The sequence below is a fragment of the Coregonus lavaretus genome (genome assembly GCF_964263955.1).
Source record: "Coregonus lavaretus genome assembly, chromosome: 3".
NCBI classification, from domain to species: domain Eukaryota; kingdom Metazoa; phylum Chordata; class Actinopteri; order Salmoniformes; family Salmonidae; genus Coregonus; species Coregonus lavaretus.
Genome location: NC_139990.1, coordinates 25611716 through 25632288, shown reverse-complemented (window position 1 = coordinate 25632288; position 20573 = coordinate 25611716). Strand labels below are relative to the sequence as shown.

General features: G+C 47.1%; 2 protein-coding genes across 2 annotated transcripts; both read left to right on the top strand.

Moving 5' to 3' along the window:
- The first annotated feature begins 723 nt into the window (after positions 1-723).
- Positions 724-3042, top strand: LOC311112343 (proteasome subunit beta type-9). The gene is made up of 7 exons (XM_084155410.1): positions 724-801; positions 978-1085; positions 1350-1417; positions 1542-1673; positions 1905-2034; positions 2310-2451; positions 2599-3042. Exons 2-7 carry the CDS (start codon positions 1032-1034, stop codon positions 2724-2726), a joined length of 654 nt encoding a protein of 217 aa, XP_084011536.1. The 5' UTR covers positions 724-801; positions 978-1031; the 3' UTR covers positions 2727-3042.
- Positions 3043-4480: 1438 nt separating this feature from the next.
- Positions 4481-11900, top strand: LOC311111322 (antigen peptide transporter 2-like). The gene is made up of 11 exons (XM_084154045.1): positions 4481-5134; positions 5270-5384; positions 5570-5700; positions 5960-6165; positions 6606-6803; positions 6955-7083; positions 7385-7573; positions 7702-7875; positions 10552-10711; positions 10819-10955; positions 11131-11900. Exons 1-11 carry the CDS (start codon positions 4609-4611, stop codon positions 11335-11337), a joined length of 2172 nt encoding a protein of 723 aa, XP_084010171.1. The 5' UTR covers positions 4481-4608; the 3' UTR covers positions 11338-11900.
- Positions 11901-20573: the final 8673 nt, after the last annotated feature.

The following is a 20573-nucleotide window of genomic DNA, read 5'->3' as shown; positions in this document are numbered from 1 at the left end:
ACTGGAATTGTGATACAGTGAATTATAAGTGAAATAATTTGTCTGTAAACAATTGTTGGAAAAATTACTTGTGTCATGCACAAAGTAGATGTCCTAGCCGACTTGCCAAAACTATAGTTTGTTAACAATAAATGTTTAACCTCTCACCATTACCAATAACAGGCGAGGTTAGCATTTTTGGAGGAGGGGGGTATTTATGCCTCTGTAACTTTCTCACTCATCATTATTCAGGATTATCCATAATCATGGTACCATCCACATTAAGGTAGAAGTGTTTAGAAACATATTCAATTTTTATTTACAGTAAAAGTGACTCCAAAATGACACAATACATTATTTAGCATTCATTTCTATTGGGCACAAAATAATCAGAAACACATCCAAAACAAATAGCAAATGCATTCAACAAATTTGTAGTCACAAGCTTGATGTAGTTATTGAGTGCTATAAATATGGGACCAAATACTTAACTTTTTACTACTTTAATACACATAAGTTAACTTGCACCAATACTAATGTTCCCCTAAAATGGGGGACTATGTACAAAAACCTCTGTAATTTCTAAACGGTTCATCCGATATGGATGAAAATACCATCAAATTAAAGTTGACAAACTGCACTTTAACCTCGTAGTCGTTTCCAAAGAGTTGCGAGTAGAGAGCCAAAACAACAACACAAATGTCACTGTCCCAATACTTTTGGAGCTCACAGTATGTTTCAGCCTCTCACTGGCCGTTCGGTGACTGACAATGTAACTTTCATTTTCAGTTTATTCCGGGAAATGGTGGACTAGACAGAAAGGTATGACGGCTCTTTTCTGAAATATCTTTTAAGAGTTGATTCTTAAAACAAAATTCTAGTTTAATAGCAAATGTTCGCGTATGTCCTAAATGAGGCATCGTTTGGTGTTAAATTGCATGTTTTATTTGTATCATTTCGCGTTGAATCAATAGTCTTCTCACGTGTGCACTGAACAGGTATCAACGCGACCAGCCACTTCTCTTTCGTGCGCAAAACGAAAGTGCTTCAAGATGTTAGACGAATCACCAGAGCCAGGGTGGCTATCTGAAGAAGTAAAAACTGGGGTGAGTATAATTTGATGACATGTATGGAGGTGGAATTCATATTAGCCTAGAGAAGTATTCTCATTGTAAAATGTTGGGGTGTGCATTGTGTTTTTATTTGTTTTATTTTTTATTAATGTAGAAACAGAATCTATTGCCTTTTCCAAATGGTCAGTCTCAAAGTGAATTTAGCTGTGTAGAGTCATTCAATTGAGTCATTTAATTATGCCCTCAAGCCAGTTTGGAAAGCACTTAATCTAAATTGTGTCTGTGCTTTTCTTTCAGACCACCATCATTGCTATTGAGTTTGATGGAGGGGTTGTGCTGGGCTCTGACTCTCGAGTGTCTGCTGGGTAAGTGGCTGTTCCAAGTCTTTGAGAGCCAATTATTTACTATGAACATTCAAAAAGTTATGGTCTTCCCTCAACCCTCCGTTTTTCCTCCATCCATCCTCCCTCTTCTCTCTATCCCTCATAGGGAGACTGTGGTGAACCGGGTGATGAACAAGCTCTCTCTCCTCCATGACAAGATCTACTGCGCCCTATCAGGCTCGGCTGCAGATGCCCAGACCATCGCTGAGATGGTTAACTACCAGCTGGATGTGCACAGGTATTACACGTATTACCCATTGCATGGCTATTTATTGTGGTCGACAAAAGCTATAGTGGTATGTACTGTATAATAAATTTGGTTGAATTAAATGTATGGAAAAGGTTTATAGGCGTACAGTGTAGTGTGCATTTTGTCATGTTCTCGTGGGGGTTTGCTTATATAGATATTGTTAATGAGAATTATGCTATTGAGCTTTGGCTTTTGTGACTTGTGACTTCTTTAACTCAGCATTGAGGTTGGAGAGGATCCTCAAGTTCGTTCAGCTGCCACTCTGGTGAAAAACATCTCGTACAAGTACAAAGAAGAGCTGTCAGCACATCTCATTGTTGCTGGGTGGGACAAGAGAGGAGGGGGACAGGTCAGTTATTACATAGAAATGCCACATCTATAAACACTAGTCCAATCTGTATTAATGTATTTATTGTGTCTCTTTCAGAAAATGTTCTTACATCTGGAACATATTAACTGATCCCTGAAGCTCAGAAGACGTCATTTTGAATTCAATTGACAATTTTGTAATAGTTTTGAGTGTATGCACTAATTAACTTTTAGTACAATTAGTACAGAATCAAACTCATAGTTGCATCAAACTCACAGTTGTTCACGCATTCCCCACTCATTGACCCCTCCCAGGTGTATGTGACCCTGAATGGCCTGTTGTCCAGACAACCCTTTGCGGTCGGCGGCTCCGGAAGCTCCTACGTCTATGGGTTTGTTGATGCAGAGTACCGGAAGGCCATGAGCAAAGAGGACTGCCAACAGTTTGTTGTCAACAGTGAGTGACAGTGCACTTTTAAAATACAGATATGTGTTGATATATGACCTAAACAGCATGAATTAGACGCTATTATGATGTTGTGTCATTAGCCAATAATATACTCTCTCTCTCTCGCTCTCTTTCTTAATCTTTCCTCTCTCTCAGCACTTTCATTGGCTATGAGTCGAGATGGTTCCAGCGGAGGTGTGGCCTACCTTGTCACTATCGATAAAAAGGGTGCAGAGGAGAAATGCATTCTGGGCAATGAGTTGCCCACTTTTTATGATCAGTGAAAACTGGGTTGTGAAAACAGTAACACTCAAGTTGTTGTAATTATGAAACAGTGAGTGGACATATGGCCACCTTACGAACAAACAGTACTATTACATCTACACAGGATATAGCATGTTTGGATAGGGGTATGAATCATGCTGGCACAATGTTCAATATTCTCATCCCCACATCACTACACATACTATTTCAAAACTATTCATAATTGTTATGCCCTCTGTTGAAGACTGATTTTATTTTTGGTAGCCGGGGACCTCATGATGGACTGTGTCTTTGGGTGATTCACAAGTCAATAAACCATCTCTCAATTAAACTTTCCTTGGATATTTCTCTGTATGTTTTTTTCAACCCCAAAACAACTATTCAAGAAGTGTTCTGCCACCATCAAAAGTTATGGTAATGTTTGGTATTAGGATTATTTCTAACCGTATATAAGCCATGCACTGGTGAGGCCATGGGAATATTCGTAGCAAATTGTATTCAGTTTAGGTGATCATGAATCATCAGTTACCAAGTGGATATGAAGCCAGCAGGTTTAATTTATCAACACATTGTTGTCTTTTGTGTTAATTAAAAGTGGACATTTATAGGCTAGCCTATGACAGACCTACATTAGCCTACTTAGGTTATCCTAGTTAGTGGTCAAGGTCAAATAATAGACAATATATCAGCTATATATATATGGGTTTAATGAGGTCACAGACATGGCCACGTATATCTATGGACTGTGGGAACTGTTACCTACCTGCCCTCCAAGACACCTACAGCACCCGATGTCACAGGAAGGCCAAAAAGATCATCAAGGATATCAACCACCCGAGCCACTGCCTGTTCACCCCGCTATCATCCAGAAGGCGAGGTCAGTATAGGTGCATTAAAGCTGGGACAGAGAGAATGAAAACCAGCTTCTATCTCAAGACAATCAGACTGTTAAATAGCCATCACTAGCACATTAGAGGCTGCTGCTGCCTATTGAAATCACTGGCCACTTTAAGAAATGGAACACTAGTCACTTTAATAATGTTTACAAATCTTGCACTCCTCATCTCATATGTATATACTGTATTCTATTCTATAATATTCTACTGTTTCTTAGTCCATGCTGCTCTGTCATTGCTTGTCCATATATGTATATATTCTTAAATTCCATTCTTTACTAGATTTATGTGTATTGGGTATATGTTGTGAAATTGTTAGATATTACTTGTTAGATATTACTGCACTGTCGGAGCTAGAAGCACAAGCATTTCGCTACACCCGCAATAACATCTGATAAACACGTGTATGTGACAAATAAAAACTCAAAAAGGCGCCAAAGCGGGGAGCGCGCAAGAGACCACATGTACACTCTTAGAAAAAAGGGTTCCAAATGGGTTCTTCGGTTGTCCCCATAGGATAACCCTTTTTGGTTCCAGGTAGAACCTTTTTTGGTCCCAGGTAGAACTCTTTTGGGTTCCATGTAGAACCCTCTGTGGAAAGGAATCTACATGGAACCCCAAATGGTTTTACCTGGTACCAAAAATGGTTCTTCAAAGGGTTCTCCTATGGGGAAAGCCCTTTTAGGTTCTAGATCACAGTTTTTTTAAAGAGTGTAGGATAAACATGTCACCATAAACCAATAGGCTAAGTGCGCGAGCATTATTGTCTGGTATTTATTATGTCACAGAATACAAGCTAAATGGAAAGTGCATAATATTGTGGAGAAGAATTCCCCCTCTGGTTAGGGCATATGGGAAATTGAAACTGAAACTAAAACGTAGCCTTTGAAAACAAATGAAAAAAGTCAATTCAGTGGAAAGGATCTACACGAATTCGGGGACTTGCCATCTCTCACCTTTGAATTCATAGGTTATAGATTAAAACGCATTTTAGACGATAAGAAGTATGCTTAGAATGTGCGCGTTCGCTATGGCTTTAGGTATATGCATTGACATAACCACATTTTGCGCACCGGGTTTTGGCGCATCTATTTTCGAAACTGGACCAAGCACTTTTAATTATTTCGGAAATCTGGTGCGTCTATGGGTTGTAGCGGGGATTCGATTAGTTCTGTTACTCGGGTTATCGCTACTCACACTAGGATCGATAAAACCCGTATTCAAGCGCTGGTTAGCGGTGCACTGTTTCCTTGCCCCGGTCTATGAGACTGTGCGACTGATGCTGTATGGAGGTTCACCGGAGAGCGCGTATGGATCGTTGGGGGGTCCAAGTTTGTGGCTATTGTGTACGGCGGCAGTAGCTGCAGCAGCCTTATTTTGGGAGACCACCTTCCCTGACAGCAATGGAGAAAGTAACGGGAAACAGAAGAAGCAGAAGGCACGAGTGCTGTTCATGAGAGTCCTCATCTTCTACAGACCTGACACCCTCCTTTTGATTGGGGCGTTTATATTCCTGTCACTGGCTGTCCTCTGTAAGTATTTAATTGTTGTTTTGACAAAATTACTGAGTATTATGTGATGATGAAGACGATGATTATTGTGAGTATGATGATGATGAAGATTACAATGATAATGATGATGATGATGGTGGTGGTGTGTGTTTTCAGGTGAAATGTTCATCCCATACTACACGGGAAAAGTGATTGACATCTTGGGTACCCAGTACAAGTGGAATAACTTTCTCACAGCTATCATCCTCATGGGGCTTTACTCTTTGGGAAGGTAAGCAGATTCAACAGAGAGCTTCTTATCTGTTTTTCACCACTACGGTCTTCATCAATTTCGCACATTACATATTGTAGTTTGTATAATATATGTATGTAAAGGTTATTGAATACACTGATTTCGCTGCTGCAAGTGAACATTATTTCAACACTGCTGTAGCTTATGGTGTCTGTTTGTTGCAGCTCTTTCAGTGCAGGCTGTCGTGGAGGCCTCTTCATGTGTGCCATCAACAGCTTCACCTCTCGAATGAAAGTAGAGCTGTTTGGGGCCCTGGTGAAGCAGGACATTGGCTTCTTTGAGACCATCAAGACAGGTAGAGACACGTTTATGATTATCCCAAACAAGAACTAATGATCCGTATGCAATCTGTTGTATTTCTGGAATGTATGGGACCCTTGTTTGTTCATGAAATTACTGTAACTTAAATGCACTTTCTATTTAACTTCCTTTGTCGTCCAATGGACTGTACTCTGATGAGTGGCTGAATATCTCTTGAAGACCCCACCAGTTTGTTCTTCTATGCGCCTTAGTTATTCGACAAAGTTGCAACTTTCACCTCTGAACTCTCGTAGGTGACATCACGTCCCGGCTGTCCACAGACACAACTCTGATGGCCCGGGCGGTGGCCCTAAATGTCAACGTCCTACTGAGGACCCTCATTAAGACCGTGGGTATGCTGTCGCTCATGATGAGCCTATCCTGGAAGCTCACTCTGCTCATGCTGATGGAGACGCCCATCACCGGCCTGCTGCAAAGCATCCATGACAACTATTATCTGGTATGGTAGACTCTATCTAGAACCTAAAAGGGTTGTTCGGCTGTCCCCATAGGATAACCATTTGAAGAGCCCTTTTTAGTTCCATTTAGAACCCTTTTGATTCCAGCTAGAACCCTTTTGGGTTCCATGTAGAACCCTTTCTACTGAGGTTCTACCTGGAACCCAAAAGGGTTCTACCTGGAACTGAAAAGGGTTATTCTATGGGGACAGCAGAAGAACCCTTTAGGAACCCTTTTTTCTAAGAGTTGTTTGTGCCCAGATCAGAAGGTCCTGAAATGATATGTTGGTCCCTGCAATGATTCGCTGAAATGATCTAATGCAGAAGGCCCTGACATTTTTGGTGTGAATATACAGTACATAAGATGGTGAATACTAAATGTACTGGGTAACCTTGTAAAATAGAGTCTAGTAAATGTTATTGTGGATTGACTGTTCCTCAGAGGCTCTCTAAGGAGGTGCAGGACTCCATGGCCAGGGCGAACGAGGCAGCGGGGGAAACAGTTGCGGGAATCCGGACCGTACGAAGCTTCAAAACTGAGCAGCGTGAGGCTGGTCGCTATAACGACAGGTTGATGGACACCCACAATCTCAAGACCAGGCGGGACACCGTCAGGGCAGTCTACCTGCTCCTGAGAAGAGTGAGTATGCAGGGATCACTCACTGTCCCCCTTATGCTCAGAAGATTTAAATGCTTCTTATTTGATTGGGAATAAGGCAAACTGCCGGTCACCAGTTCTTGTGATCGTCAGTGCATGTACTCATCACATTCTGTGTGTTTGTGTGTTACAGCTAACAGCGCTGGTAATGCAGGTGGTCATGCTGTACTATGGCAGACTGTTTATCCAGCGAGGTCAGATGAGCACCGGGAACCTGGTCTCTTTCATTCTCTACCAGTCTGACATGGCAGACAATATCAGGGTACGGTAATGCTACTTTATCATTGTCTCAGCCCCATCATTCACAGCAAGGCAAATGTCTTATCAACAACCTTTAATGTTCCATTGACGATTAAGAGGTGAATAAATATTACAAGTTTAATGGCAATGCATTTATTACTAAGTACATAATGTAAAAGTTGCTATAGTGACGAGAAAGATCAATGTTAGGGAATACAAAATACATATTTTTAATAGTGTAGAAACGGTTAGTCCAAAGACTAACATATATTGAGTTACGATGACACAATTCTGAATAATAAATCTGCCCTCTGCCCTCTCAGACTTTGATTTACATTTTTGGCGACATGCTGAATTCGGTGGGGGCAGCTGGTAAGGTGTTTGAGTACCTGGACAGAGAGCCCCAGGTCAGCACCAAGGGGACCCTCCAACCAGAGACCTTGACTGGACACATCCACTTCAACAACCTCTCCTTCTCCTATCCTACCCGCCAGGAACGTAAAGTACTGCAGGTAAAGCTCACCTGGGAGGAGGGTAAAACATAAGGCAACCTTACCGGGCAGTTTCGTCATCACCACATTTTTGCCTTTCCTTGTGCCATTGCTGAGGTAGTGTGTCATTGGCTTTCTGCTTGTGTTAGGGCTTCTCTCTGGAGCTGAGGCCAGGTCAGCTGACTGCTCTGGTGGGGCCGTCAGGAGGGGGGAAGAGCACCTGTGTCAGTCTGCTGGAGAGGTTCTACCAGCCTCAGCAGGGAGAGATCCTATTGGACGGACTGCCACTGCAGAGCTACCAGCACCACTACCTGCACAGGAAGGTAATATAGACAGCAAACAGCACCACTACCAACACACTGTCACGGTCGTTAATGGATGAAGCGGACCAAGGCGCAGCGTGATAAGCGTACATACTTTATTAGTTACACGAACAAAAACAACAAATGAACGATACGTGAAGTCCTAGGTTATACACCACAAACCTTACGGAACAAGATCCCACACACTAACATGCCAACAGGCTGCCTAAGTATGGTCCCCAATCAGAGACAACGAGCTACAGCTGTCTCTGATTGGGAACCACCCTGGCCAACATAGAAACTAAACGATCTAGAACCAAACATAGAAAAACTAAACATAGAACATCCACACCCTGGCTCAACAATAAGAGTCCCCAGAGCCAGGGCGTGACAGTACCCCCCCCCCCAAAGGCGCGGACTGCGACCGCGCCACACCAACACAACCGGGTAGGGGCCGGGTGGGCATTCCGCCTCGGAGGCGGATCCGGCTTCGGGCGTGACCACCACTCTCTCTCTACCCCCCCGTTGCGCCCCTGGTCTGGTCTGGCCCCGCTGGCCGGAGCTGGACTGAACACCGGTGGAACAGGCACGGGCCGTGCCGGACTGACGACGCGCACCACTGGCTTGGTGCGGGGAGCAGGAACGGGCCGGACCGGGCTGACGACGCGCACCACTGGCTTGGTGCGGGGAGCAGGTACAGACCGGATCGGGCTGGCGACGCGCACCACTGGCTTGGCGCGGGGAGCAGGAACAGGCCGGACCGGGCTGGCGATGCGCACCACAGGCTTGGTGCGGGGAGCAGGAACAGGCCGGACCCGGCTGGCGACGCGCACCACAGGCTTGGTGCGAGGGACAGGAACAGGCCGGACCGGGCTGGCGACGCGCACCACAGGCTTGGTGCGGGGAGCAGGGACAGGCTGGACCGGGCTGGCGACGCGCACCACAGGCTTGGTGCGGGGAGCAGGAACAGGCCGGACCGGGCTGGCGACGCGCACCACAGGCTTGGTGCAGGGAGCAGGAACAGGCCGGACCGGGCTGGCGACGTGCACCACAGGCTTGGTGCGGGGAGCAGGAACAGGCCGGACCGGGCTGGCGACGCGCACCACAGGCTTGGTGCGAGGGACAGGAACAGGCCGGACCGGGCTGGCGACGCGCACCACAGGCTTGGTGCGGGGAGCAGGAACAAGCCGGACCGGGCTGGCGACGCGCACCACAGGCTTGGTACGAGGGACAGGAACAGGCCGGACCGGGCTGGCGACGTGCACCACAGCCTTGGTGGGAGGGAAAGGAACAGGCCGGACCGGGCTGGCGACGCGCACCACAGGCTTGGTGCGGGGAGCAGGAACAGGCCGGACCGGGCTGGCGACGCGCACCACAGGCTTGGTGCGAGGGACAGGAACAGGCCGGACCGTACTGGGAACACACACCACTGGCCTTGTGCGGGGATCAGGAACGGGCCGGACCGGACTGGTGACACACACCACTTGCTTGGTGCGAGGAGCGGGACTGGGTTTCCTTATAAACCTCCGCTCCCTCTGCTGCCTAACCAGTACCTCTCGCCGTGCCTCTACACTCTCCTTCTCCCTCATTCTGTGGTCCTCTGTAGCTCAGCTGGTAGAGCACGGCGCTTGTAACGCTAAGGTAGTGGGTTTGATCCCTGGGACCACCCATACACAAAAAAAAAAATGTATGCACGCATGACTGTAAGTCGCTTTGGATAAAAGCGTCTGCTAAATGGCATATTATTATTATTATTATTATTATTATGACCAATGGCCCCCGTAACCTGGTGGCCTCCTCTCCTAGTCCGCAGATTCGCCCTGTAGCTGCCTCCAGCAGCCCCGTCATCCACGCCGTGTGCCCCCCCCAAAAAATGTCTTGGGGTTGCCTCTCGCGTGTCCGTCGTCGGCACGGTTGGCGCCGTTTCTCCTCTCCTGCCTGGTCATTTACCTTTGCCCATGGCCCTCTGCCCGCGAATATCTCCTCCCATGACCACCATTCGCCCACCTGAGACATCGCCCTCTTCTCCTCCTGGGCACGCTGCTTCGTCCTCTTGTGGTGGGATCTTCTGTCACGGTCGTTAATGGATGAAGCGGACCAAGGCGCAGCGTGATAAGCGTACATACTTTATTAGTACTTACACGAACAAAAACAACAAATGAACGATACGTGAAGTCCTAGGTTATACACCACAAACCTTACAGAACAAGATCCCACACACTAACATGCCAACAGGCTGCCTAAATATGTTCCCCAATCAGAGACAACGAGCTACAGCTGTCTCTGATTGGGAACCACCCTGGCCAACATAGAAACTAAACGATCTAGAACCAAACATAGAAAAACTAAACATAGAACATCCACACCCTGGCTCAACAATTAAGAGTCCCCAGAGCCAGGGCGTGACACACACCTGCACCACAAAGTCAGCTCCGTGCTTCTACATCTGCATTGCTTGCTGTTTGGGGTTTTAGGCTGGGTTTCTGTATAGCACTTTGTGACATCTGCTGATGTAAAAAGGGCTTTATATATAACATTTGATTGCTTGATTGATAAGACTATATCTACACATATATTGCCACTTTTACATCTCTAGAGAAAGTCTTTATGGCTACCAACAGTATAAGAATTTTCGCAGGAGAAAAAACATTGCATTGGTTTTGATTGGCTGATTGGGGATTGGTTTTGCCCTACCAGGTGGCCATGGTGGGCCAGGAACCTGTTCTGTTCTCTGGGTCCATAAAGGACAACATTGCCTATGGTCTGGCAGACTGCTCTCTGGAGAGGGTACAGGAAGCTGCTCGCAGAGCCAATGCCCACAGCTTCATCAGCCAACTGGAGAAAGGTTACGACACAGGTACACTGACCCATCATCAATGACAAATAGGAATATTATATATATCACTGCTGGATGACCACAGGGAGAGACTCGATAAATGTACTGTCTGTCTGTCCATCTATTAGATGTAGGAGAGCGGGGTGGTCAGCTGTCCGGCGGTCAGAAGCAACGTATCGCCATCGCCAGAGCTCTGATCAGAGAGCCACAGGTCCTCATCCTGGACGAGGTCACCAGCGCACTGGACACTGAGAGCGAACACATGGTACGGCCTCCCTCCTCACATGAACCATATAGCTTTAGCCTTCCATCGTTCATACTCTCAATATGGTTAGTGCTAGTGGTCTCACTTATGTACTAAGTAACAATAGTTAGCATTGACATTCTCAATAGGGTTAGAGCTAGCTAGTGGTTTCACTCAGATGTTCCCTCTGTCTCAGGTCCAGGAGGCCCTGGCTAGCTGCCCCTCCCAGACCCTGCTGGTGATTGCTCATAGGCTGAAGACCATTGAGAGGGCGGATCAGATCATTCTGATTGACCAGGGGACCGTCCTGGAGCAGGGCACTCACCAGGAGTTGATGGACAGGAAGGGGAGCTACTACAAACTAAGAGAGAGACTGTTCACGGAAGACAACACACCACATTGACCAAAGCAATGCTACTGTTTGAACTATAAATAGTGATGTCATTTTCTCACTCTCACTCTGACCAATACTCACAACCTCCTAATATACTGTAAATTGCAAATTTATGTAAATATTGAATATCGTTATAGATCGTCTTTTTCATAAGAGATGGACACTTCTGTTGGTGATATTTTGTTATCTTGTATGAGTTGTTTTGATTTGATTGTCTCGTTCTTCCCTTCCCTTTATTTTATTTTGTATAAAAAAGAAAAGGAAACGTTAGATTAAGAAATAGAAGGGCAGTGACCCTCGTTATAAAAACATGATGTTCTGGAGCAAAGGTCTATTATATTGCCTATCCAAGAGAAGAAATCATCTATTAAAGATTTTAATCTCTCACTAAACCACCTGTAATTTAATCTGATGCTTGTTTTACATTTCCTGTACACATCCATATCCATTGTTGTGAATGCTTTTGTCTAAGCGTAGTATCAGTGTGACAGACTTGCCGGCAGCCATTTTGTGGCGAAATGTAACCTAAGCATTGGTTTAGAAATAAAATGTTTGCTGGTATTTTTATTGTGCATGAGCTTTTGTCTTCTTTTTGTGGGTTGTCTGATCCACATAAGTGTGTACATGAGCACATTTTATTGTGGTATGGGATGAATGTTTGTTATTTTACCACACAGAGCACAAAGTCTTGGAAAGTCCCTGGAGGCCCGTCTCTTTTTCTTTTTTCAGATGTTTTTGGCAGACTGGCTGCACCCCGGCTAAAGCCACAACAAGATGTCAGTACTCCACCTCCCCCTACCGGAGTGTAATAACACATAGACCTTATGCGATACCGGCAACCATTTTATGACCAGATCTGTGATTGAACACATCACCATGAAATGGCAGCAGTCGAGTCTCATACCAATATTGAGCATTTCCTTTTGAGAATCCTTAACACTGATCTGGAAAACATTTTGTGCAACACTGTCTTGCAGGTGTTTTCAAGTATTCTCTTAGTCAGTGTCTTTGCATTGTCAGTTATACATATACAGTATCCTCTCCTCTCCTGCCCCTTTAGGTTGGTGAATTATTAACAATCCATCTACCCACTGCCTACAGATACCAAAAAGGAGGGAGAGCACAAAGGGGAAATACCAGCGGCCATCTCATCCCAAGACCTTCTAGCATCACAAAATGGCAGACAATAACTTGACTGTATCTGACATGTGTCACGATTGTCGTTAATAGAGGAGGACCAAGGCGCAGCGTGTTGAGCGAACATACTTTAATTAGTTAAAGTGCACACACGATACAAAACAACAAAACGACTCGTAACGTCCTAGGTAACAATGACCAACTGGAACAAAACCCCACAAACACCAAGGGAAAACAGACAGTATAAATATGGCTCCCAATCAGAGACAACCAGCCACAGCTGACACTCGTTGCCTCTGATTGGGAGTCACTCAGGCCAACAAAGAAACAGAAGAACTAGAACCCCCAACATAGAAATATAACACAAAGAATGAACACACCCTGGCTCAACATATAGAGTCCCAGAGCCAGGGTGTGACAGTACCCCCCCCTAAAGGCGCGGACTGCGACCGCGCCTCCACTAGAACAAAACAGGGGAGGGCTGGGTGGGCATTCCTCCTCGGCGGCGGTTCTGGCTCCGGCCTTGCCCACCACCCTCCAATAAACCCCCCATAGCGCCCCTGGTCCGGTCTGGCCCCGCTGGCTGGAGCTGAACCGGACGTAGCAGGAGCGGTTAGCTTCAGCTCCGTAGTGGAGCAGCTGACCGGTACCTCACCAGGCACCGGTGACCCAGGCATGGGCCGCGCCGGACTGACGACGCGCACCCCTGGCCCGGTGCGCGGAGCCGGAACGGGCCGGACCGGGCTGACGACTCGCACCCCTGGCTTGGTGCGTGGAGTAGGAACGGGCCGAACCAGGCTGACGACTCGCACCCCTGGCTTGGTGCGTGGAGTAGGAACGGGCCGGACCAGGCTGACGACTCGCACCCCTGGCTTGGTGCGAGTGGCAGGAACAGGCCGGGCCGGGCTGGCGACGCGCACCGTAGACTTGGTGCGAGTGGCAGGAACAGGCCGGGCCGGGCTGGCGACGCGCACCGTAGACTTGGTGCGAGTGGCAGGGACAGGCCGGACCGGGCTGGCGACGCGCACCGTAGACTTGGTGCGAGTGGCAGGAACAGGCCGGGCCTGGCTGGCGACGCACACCATAGGCTTGGTGCGTGGAGCAGGGACAGGCCGGACCGGGCTGGCGACGCACACCGTAGGCTTGGTGCGTGGAGCAGGGACAGGCCGGACCGGGCTGGCGACGCACACCGTAGGCTTGGTGCGTGGAGCAGGGACAGGCCGGACCGGGCTGGCGACGCACACCGTAGGCTTGGTGCGTGGAGCAGGGACAGGCCGGACCGGGCTGGCGACGCACACCGTAGGCTTGGTGCGTGGAGCAGGGACAGGCCGGACCGGGCTGGCGACGCACACCGTAGGCTTGGTGCGTGGAGCAGGGACAGGCCGGACCGGGCTGGCGACGCACACCGTCCATTTGGTGCGAGGGGCCGTAACAGGCCGGACCGTACTGGGGACACACGCCACTGGCTCTACTTTGACCAGTGGCCCCCGTAACCTGGTGGCCTTCTGAATACGCCCCTTTTCTGCCTCCGTCAGCCCCGTCGTCCATGCCCTGTGCCCCCCCCTAAAAATTATTTGGGGTTGCCTCTCGACCGTCCGACGACGACCCAGATCACGCCGTTGCTCCTCTCTCCGTCGCCTCTCTACAGTCTCACTCCATGGCCGGCGATCCATCCCGGCCAGGATTTCCTCCCAGGTCCAGGACCCCTGCCCGTCCAAAATCTGCTCCCACGTCCAGGCTGCCTGCTCCTGGACACGCTGCTTGGTCCTGGTATGGTGGGTTTTTCTGTCACGATCGTCGTTAATAGAGGAGGACCAAGGCGCAGCGTGTTGAGCGAACATACTTTAATTAGTTAAAGTGCACACACGATACAAAACAACAAAACGACTCGTAACGTCCTAGGTAACAATGACCAACTGGAACAAAACCCCACAAACACCAAGGGAAAACAGACAGTATAAATATGGCTCCCAATCAGAGACAACCAGCCACAGCTGACACTCGTTGCCTCTGATTGGGAGTCACTCAGGCCAACAAAGAAACAGAAGAACTAGAACCCCCAACATAGAAATATAACACAAAGAATGAACACACCCTGGCTCAACATATAGAGTCCCAGAGCCAGGGTGTGACAACATGGGTGAAGTGCCAATTGTGTAACCACTCCATACCGAATCAGTTGGCTTGCAATCACACCACGTTGGCACACCACTTTCTCTTTCACATTAGTACACTTCACCAAGCAAAACCAAGCCAAGCCCTGGGTCTTGTGACTGCTATTGAGGCTTTGATACGCAATATCGTTGTTCAATAAGGACACCTTATGTGGTTGTACACAGACTTGCTCTGGTGTAGTTAACCCGCGATGGACCAAACCAAGATATACAAAACTTTTACAATCAGGTCTATTTACAATATAGATATTTAAAAATGTTTGTACACCAAAAAATAACATTAGCTTTGCAGCTGTAATTAAATAAAGAAAACACATTGAATTATTATTATTATTATTAAATTATTAACATCCCCTCTTGACCTGGCCTACTTGAACTGGTCCTTGTGTGCAATTTGGTGCATAATCTAGGGGAACAACATCACACTACTACATTCACCCCCACTGTTTTACACTAGATTATAAGCACAAAACAAAACACATTACCTCGAAGGTAACAAAGCAAAGAAAGAAAAAATAACATTTCACACCCACAGGGCGACAGAGTAACCCAGTCTCTTAATTCTAGACCCACAAATGGTCGATCAGCTGGAAAGCTATCCCGTGAAGGATTAGGAAAAATAAGAGGTAGCTAATCCCTTATTCAACCGTATACAAAAAATGCCAAATACATTTTATGCTGAGTTACATGAATTGTCAAAAATATTAGACAAACCCACAAATCACTCTAAGACCCACTTAAATTACCACATACACAAAAAAAGGTAGGCAATATCCTACCGTCACTGAGAAACCAAGAACTGTTTCATTTCCTGTGTAGATATAGTTTGGATTAGCCTATTCACTGGCTTAATAAGTCTACCTAGTCTAGTCCGAACACCCTCACCCAAAAACCTAGCAGGAATGTCACGGACAGCACCAACCGTGCTCAAAGGTCTAACCTCAGGTTGGGGAGTACTACAGATCAGCATATCCGGAGCCAGCACACTTTCAGTTACAGACTCAACACTAGTAGTGTCAGACGACTGATCAGAATCCTGGTAGATTGTCACAGACCACACTGACGAAGCATCTTCAACCAAGTTAACAACATCTGTCACAGCACCATCCCCACTGAATGGAGTTTCGCTATCAGAACTCTTGTAGGCTTTGGGGATCTCTCTCTGGTCCACTTCTGCTGAGCACACCTCAGTCAAGGGGACTTCATACGGTTGTTCCACTTCACTTCCATCAGCTGGGACTTCACCATCCTCTTGGAGTATCCTCCCAGAAGACTCAGGAAGGCTTGCTACCCATTGGAGAGTCCTTGCGTCACTCCCATCCATTTTGCTGGACGCTGCAGACATCTCAGAGATCACGTCACCACTCTATAGAGATCCGTGACCCTCAGGTTCCTCCCAAGAAGGCAAAGGCAGAAAGTTGACTGACATAATCAGGTTCCTATGCAGTTTCTATGCGTCCAGTGGTAGGGTGTTGTATACGATATGTGTTCAGTGAGCTGTTCTTCGCAACAACTATGTACACCGCACTGTCCCAGCGATCAGCCAGTTTCTTCTTGCCCCTCTCTCCCTTGATAGCAAGTAGAACTCTGTCTCCCTTCTCTACCGAACGACCCTTCGACCGTCTGTTGTAGACCTCGGCTTGTCTCTTTTGTTGCTTACTGGCATGCTGCTGGGCCAATGTCATGGATCCTCACCCAGAGACTGGACATACTTATCCACATCTACCGTGTCCCCATCCAACAGCACACTTTCAAACATAACATCTACCGGCAACCTAGGGGTGCGTCCAAACATCAAGAAGAAGGGCGGAAACCCAGTATTCTCGTGAACAGTGCAGTTATAGGAGAATGTCAATGTGTTCAACATCTGAGGCCATTTAGCCTTGGACCTAGCTGGCAGAGCTCTAATCATCCCACCCAGTGTGTGATTCAGACGTTCTGCTTGACCGTTACCCATGGGATGATAAGGTGTGGTGTGGGACTTTCCAACACCAGATAACTGAAGTAATTCTGCAATAAGTGAACTCTCAAAGTTAGCACCCTTGTCAGAATGGATACAATCAGCGAACCCATAAATGCAGAATAGATTATTCCAGAGAACACGAGCAACAGTCTTAGCAGACTGGTTTGGACATGGATACGCACAGGCCAACTTAGTAAAGTGATCAGTCACTACTAACACATCAATAGACTTGTTGTTTGAATCTTCTGCAGTCCAGAAATCAATACACACGAGTTCCAAAGGTGCTGTTGTCACAATGGAGACAAGTGGAGCTCTTGCTTCAGGCTCAGGTGCTTTACTCAACATGCATCTCTTACAGTAGGCCACGTATTCCTTGACATCCTTTTCCATAGAGTCCCAGTAAAACCGCTGTCTCGTAAGCCACAATATGCGCTGCTGACCCTGATGACCAGCATCATCATGAACTCCCTTCAACACAAGGCCTCTCAAAGACACAGGTACGACACACTGGAATATTTTCTTCTTACTCACTGGGTGTTTTGAGACACGATACAGAATCCCTAACCGCGTGGTGAGTTTTCCCCACTGTCTTAGAGTATAAACTGTTTCATTAGCTTCAAGGACTCGCTCTCTCCTAGATGGGTGCCGGCCTCTATCTACAAAGAACATGACTCTGCTGATGACAGGATCCAGTGACTGGTTATCATACAGCTCCTTGTGTGCAAAGACAGGTAAAGGGCTCTGACCCATGGACATCAACTTCTCAAGGTGCTGCACATGTGAAACGGCCCTCACTGTGGCACCATCATTCCATTGGCGGTGAGCATGGAGGACAGCAGACACCTCTTCACAGGAAACCAACCCACTGACATCGTCTCCAGCTCTACTCAACTCACTCCCAGGAGCCATAGACGTTCTACAGCCAGCCTCGGGCTGTTCACAGGAGAGGCGGAACATGTCTTGAACATCATCCACTCTAAGACCTCTGGCTTCCTCCAGCAGGACATCATATGGAATTCTTGTCATTCGGTGCAGAACTGTGGAGCGGACAAATGGCTCTCTGCTTAAAGCGTCAGCAACAACATTCTTGGGACCTGGTATGTACTGGATATCAAAATCAAAAGGTGCCAGCTTAGCAACCCATCTCTGCTCGCATGCATCAAGTCTTGGCTTTGTAAGAATATATTTGAGTGGATTGTTGACGGTCCACACAGTAAACTTATGCCCTCTCAGCCAATGGCTGAATTTATCATGAATGGCCCATTTCATGGCTAGAAATTCCAGCCGGTGAGCAGGATACTTGGATTGTGCATGATTAAGAGATTTACTAGCAAAAGCTATTGGTCTGGCTATGGCCATCCCATCTTGCACTTGGGATAGTACAGCTCCCAAACCACTAGTGGATGCATCCACAGAAAGTAAAAATGGCTGAGAAAATTCTGGATGAGCCAGCAGTGCCTGGTCAACTAGTGCTGATTTCAAAGCTTCAAAAGCGAGTTGACATTCAGCAGTCCAGTCTGCAGCAGTGAGCCTGCGAGAGGGACCAGGCATCCTCCTACCTTTGCCTCTCCTAGGCTTCTTATGACCTGTAGTTAGCTGAAACAATGGCCTAGCAACAATGGAACAATTCTCAATGTAGTGCTGATAGTATACTACCATACCAAGGAATTAACAGATTTTGCTAGGAGACGGAGTGACACCATCAGCTTCCATCATCTCACTCTCAGTCACATTCAAAATAGTTTGAACTTTAGCAGGGTCAGTGGCTACACCCTCCTGAGAAATGATGTGGCCCAAAAACTTAACAGACCTCCTCAAAAACTTGCACTTAGACGGAGACAGTTTAAGATTGTGCTCCTGCAACCGCTGAAAAACCATCTCAAGTCGCTGTAGACTCTCTTCCTCCGTCTTAGCAAAAACCATCAGATCATCCAAATAACAAAGGAGACTTAGAAAGTTTTGGTCACCAAAGATGGTCAGCATCATTCTCATAAAAGTAGCCGGGCTGTTGCAGAGGCCCTGAGGTAACCGATTGTACTCGTGCAGACCTAAAGGAGAGGAAAAGGCAGTGTATTTCTTATCCTCTTCATGCAGTGGCACGTTATAATACCCTGACATCAAGTCCATTGTGCTGAAGAAGGCATTACCTCCCAGTGCGGCCAGTACATCAGCCTAATGAGGCAGGGGATGAGCATCCTTTACTGTGCGGGCATTTAACCACCTAAAGTCAGTACATAGGCGCAAGTCCCCATTCTTTTTCCATACCAGCACCAATGGTGAGGCATACTCACTGCTGGATTTTCTGATGATTTAATTTTCCTCCATATCATCCAGTGTTTCCCTGAGTTTTTGGTGATGAGCTGGAGAAAGCCTACGATAAGGTAATCAAAATGGGCGTTCTTCAGTCAGCCGTATGCGATGGCAGAACTCCTTTGCCTCACCACAATCTAGGCTATGTCTAGAGAACACTGTGTCATACTTCCCAATTAAATTGACAAGTTTATCTTTCCAGAACTGTGAAACTGGACACTCCTCAACAGACAGGCCTTGAAGTCCAAGATTGCTCAGTGTACTGTTGCCATTAACTACACTGCCACCAACTGAACTCTTAACTGTCAGACTGCCATGTGAGCTGTCACATTGAACTTTTGCCACGTTCTGGTAAGCTGCTTGCTGCTTGACATCATCAAAATCCTCCAATGCAATGCAAGGGTACACATCCGCCACTTTAGCATTTCGTCTCAGGGTAACTGGCGATGTTGTTGGATTCACAATCTTCACAGGGAGCCATCCATCCCCCCACAGAGGCGTAACTACTCTCCCCACTAACATGTGCCGATTCACCCAACGAGACGTGCTGGGCTCGATAACAACAGTACTGCCCACAGAGAGTTTCGTCTTTGGGGGTAAGCGGCCCCACACCAGATGCTCACTCATGGGTTGGAGCGTTACTGCTCTCTTCAACTTAATGGTGCCCACTTTATCTGGGATGGAGTCTCCTCTCCATCTCTCCAGATTTGACAGGAGACGCAGGAAGTGGCTGTCATCACACTGGCTAGAGGAACCTGGTGTACCCACCACCCGCCAGTAGCTGTCATTTGATTTGAACTGTCTAATCAGAGACTTCAACACATTAGTGCCCACAATGAGTTCATCAACCTGCCCATCTACAATAAGCACTGGGACTACATAGCTGAAGCCATAAAGCTGAATTTTTAAGTCACACATGCCCACTGGGCTAGTTTGCGTCCCACCACAACCCACCAGGATGATGTCTGAAGGAGCTAGAAAGTTCCCTCTACCACTCCTGCCTCCCTCAACCGAGGTACAATATCTGCGCGCAGAGTAGTAGCCATGGACCCACTATCTAACATCCCCTTCAGCTCAACTTTATCCTGTTCTAGCACGGTGGTGTAAAACAAACTGTCATTCTGAGTAATTCTCATTGTGTTCAGAAAAATTACTGTGTTGTTCTTGGGTACTGACTCAAAAAATAAGAATAAACAGATTGGATATCATCATCAGTGGAGGAAAAATAAGACTGCCCCACATTACCCTCCTCAGAATGGAGGCTTTCTAGTTTTCCTGAGACCTGCCAGTCTGTCCACATCCAGGGCTCTGTCGCTGCCCAGCCTCACTACAGTCAAAGCTCATGTGGCCCGGGGAGAGAAGCACTTGAAGCACAGCTGGTGCATCTGACAGTGAGCTTTGGTCCAGTGATTAGTGCTTCCACAGACAGCGCACTCACGCTGACGTTTGTGGAACTGTTTACGGGGCCCTCTGTTCACAGACTGAGTATTGCTGACCAGAGCCTTCTCTACCAAAACTTTCTCTAATGTCCCACCCTCAGATACAGATGGTGCCTGGTCTGGTTCACGGCCACATTGAGAAAAAGATGACACATTAGGTCTGTTCACAGGACCCACTCCCTCCTGGGGGGAGTCAAAGACGGCAGCCACCTGCTGTGAAAG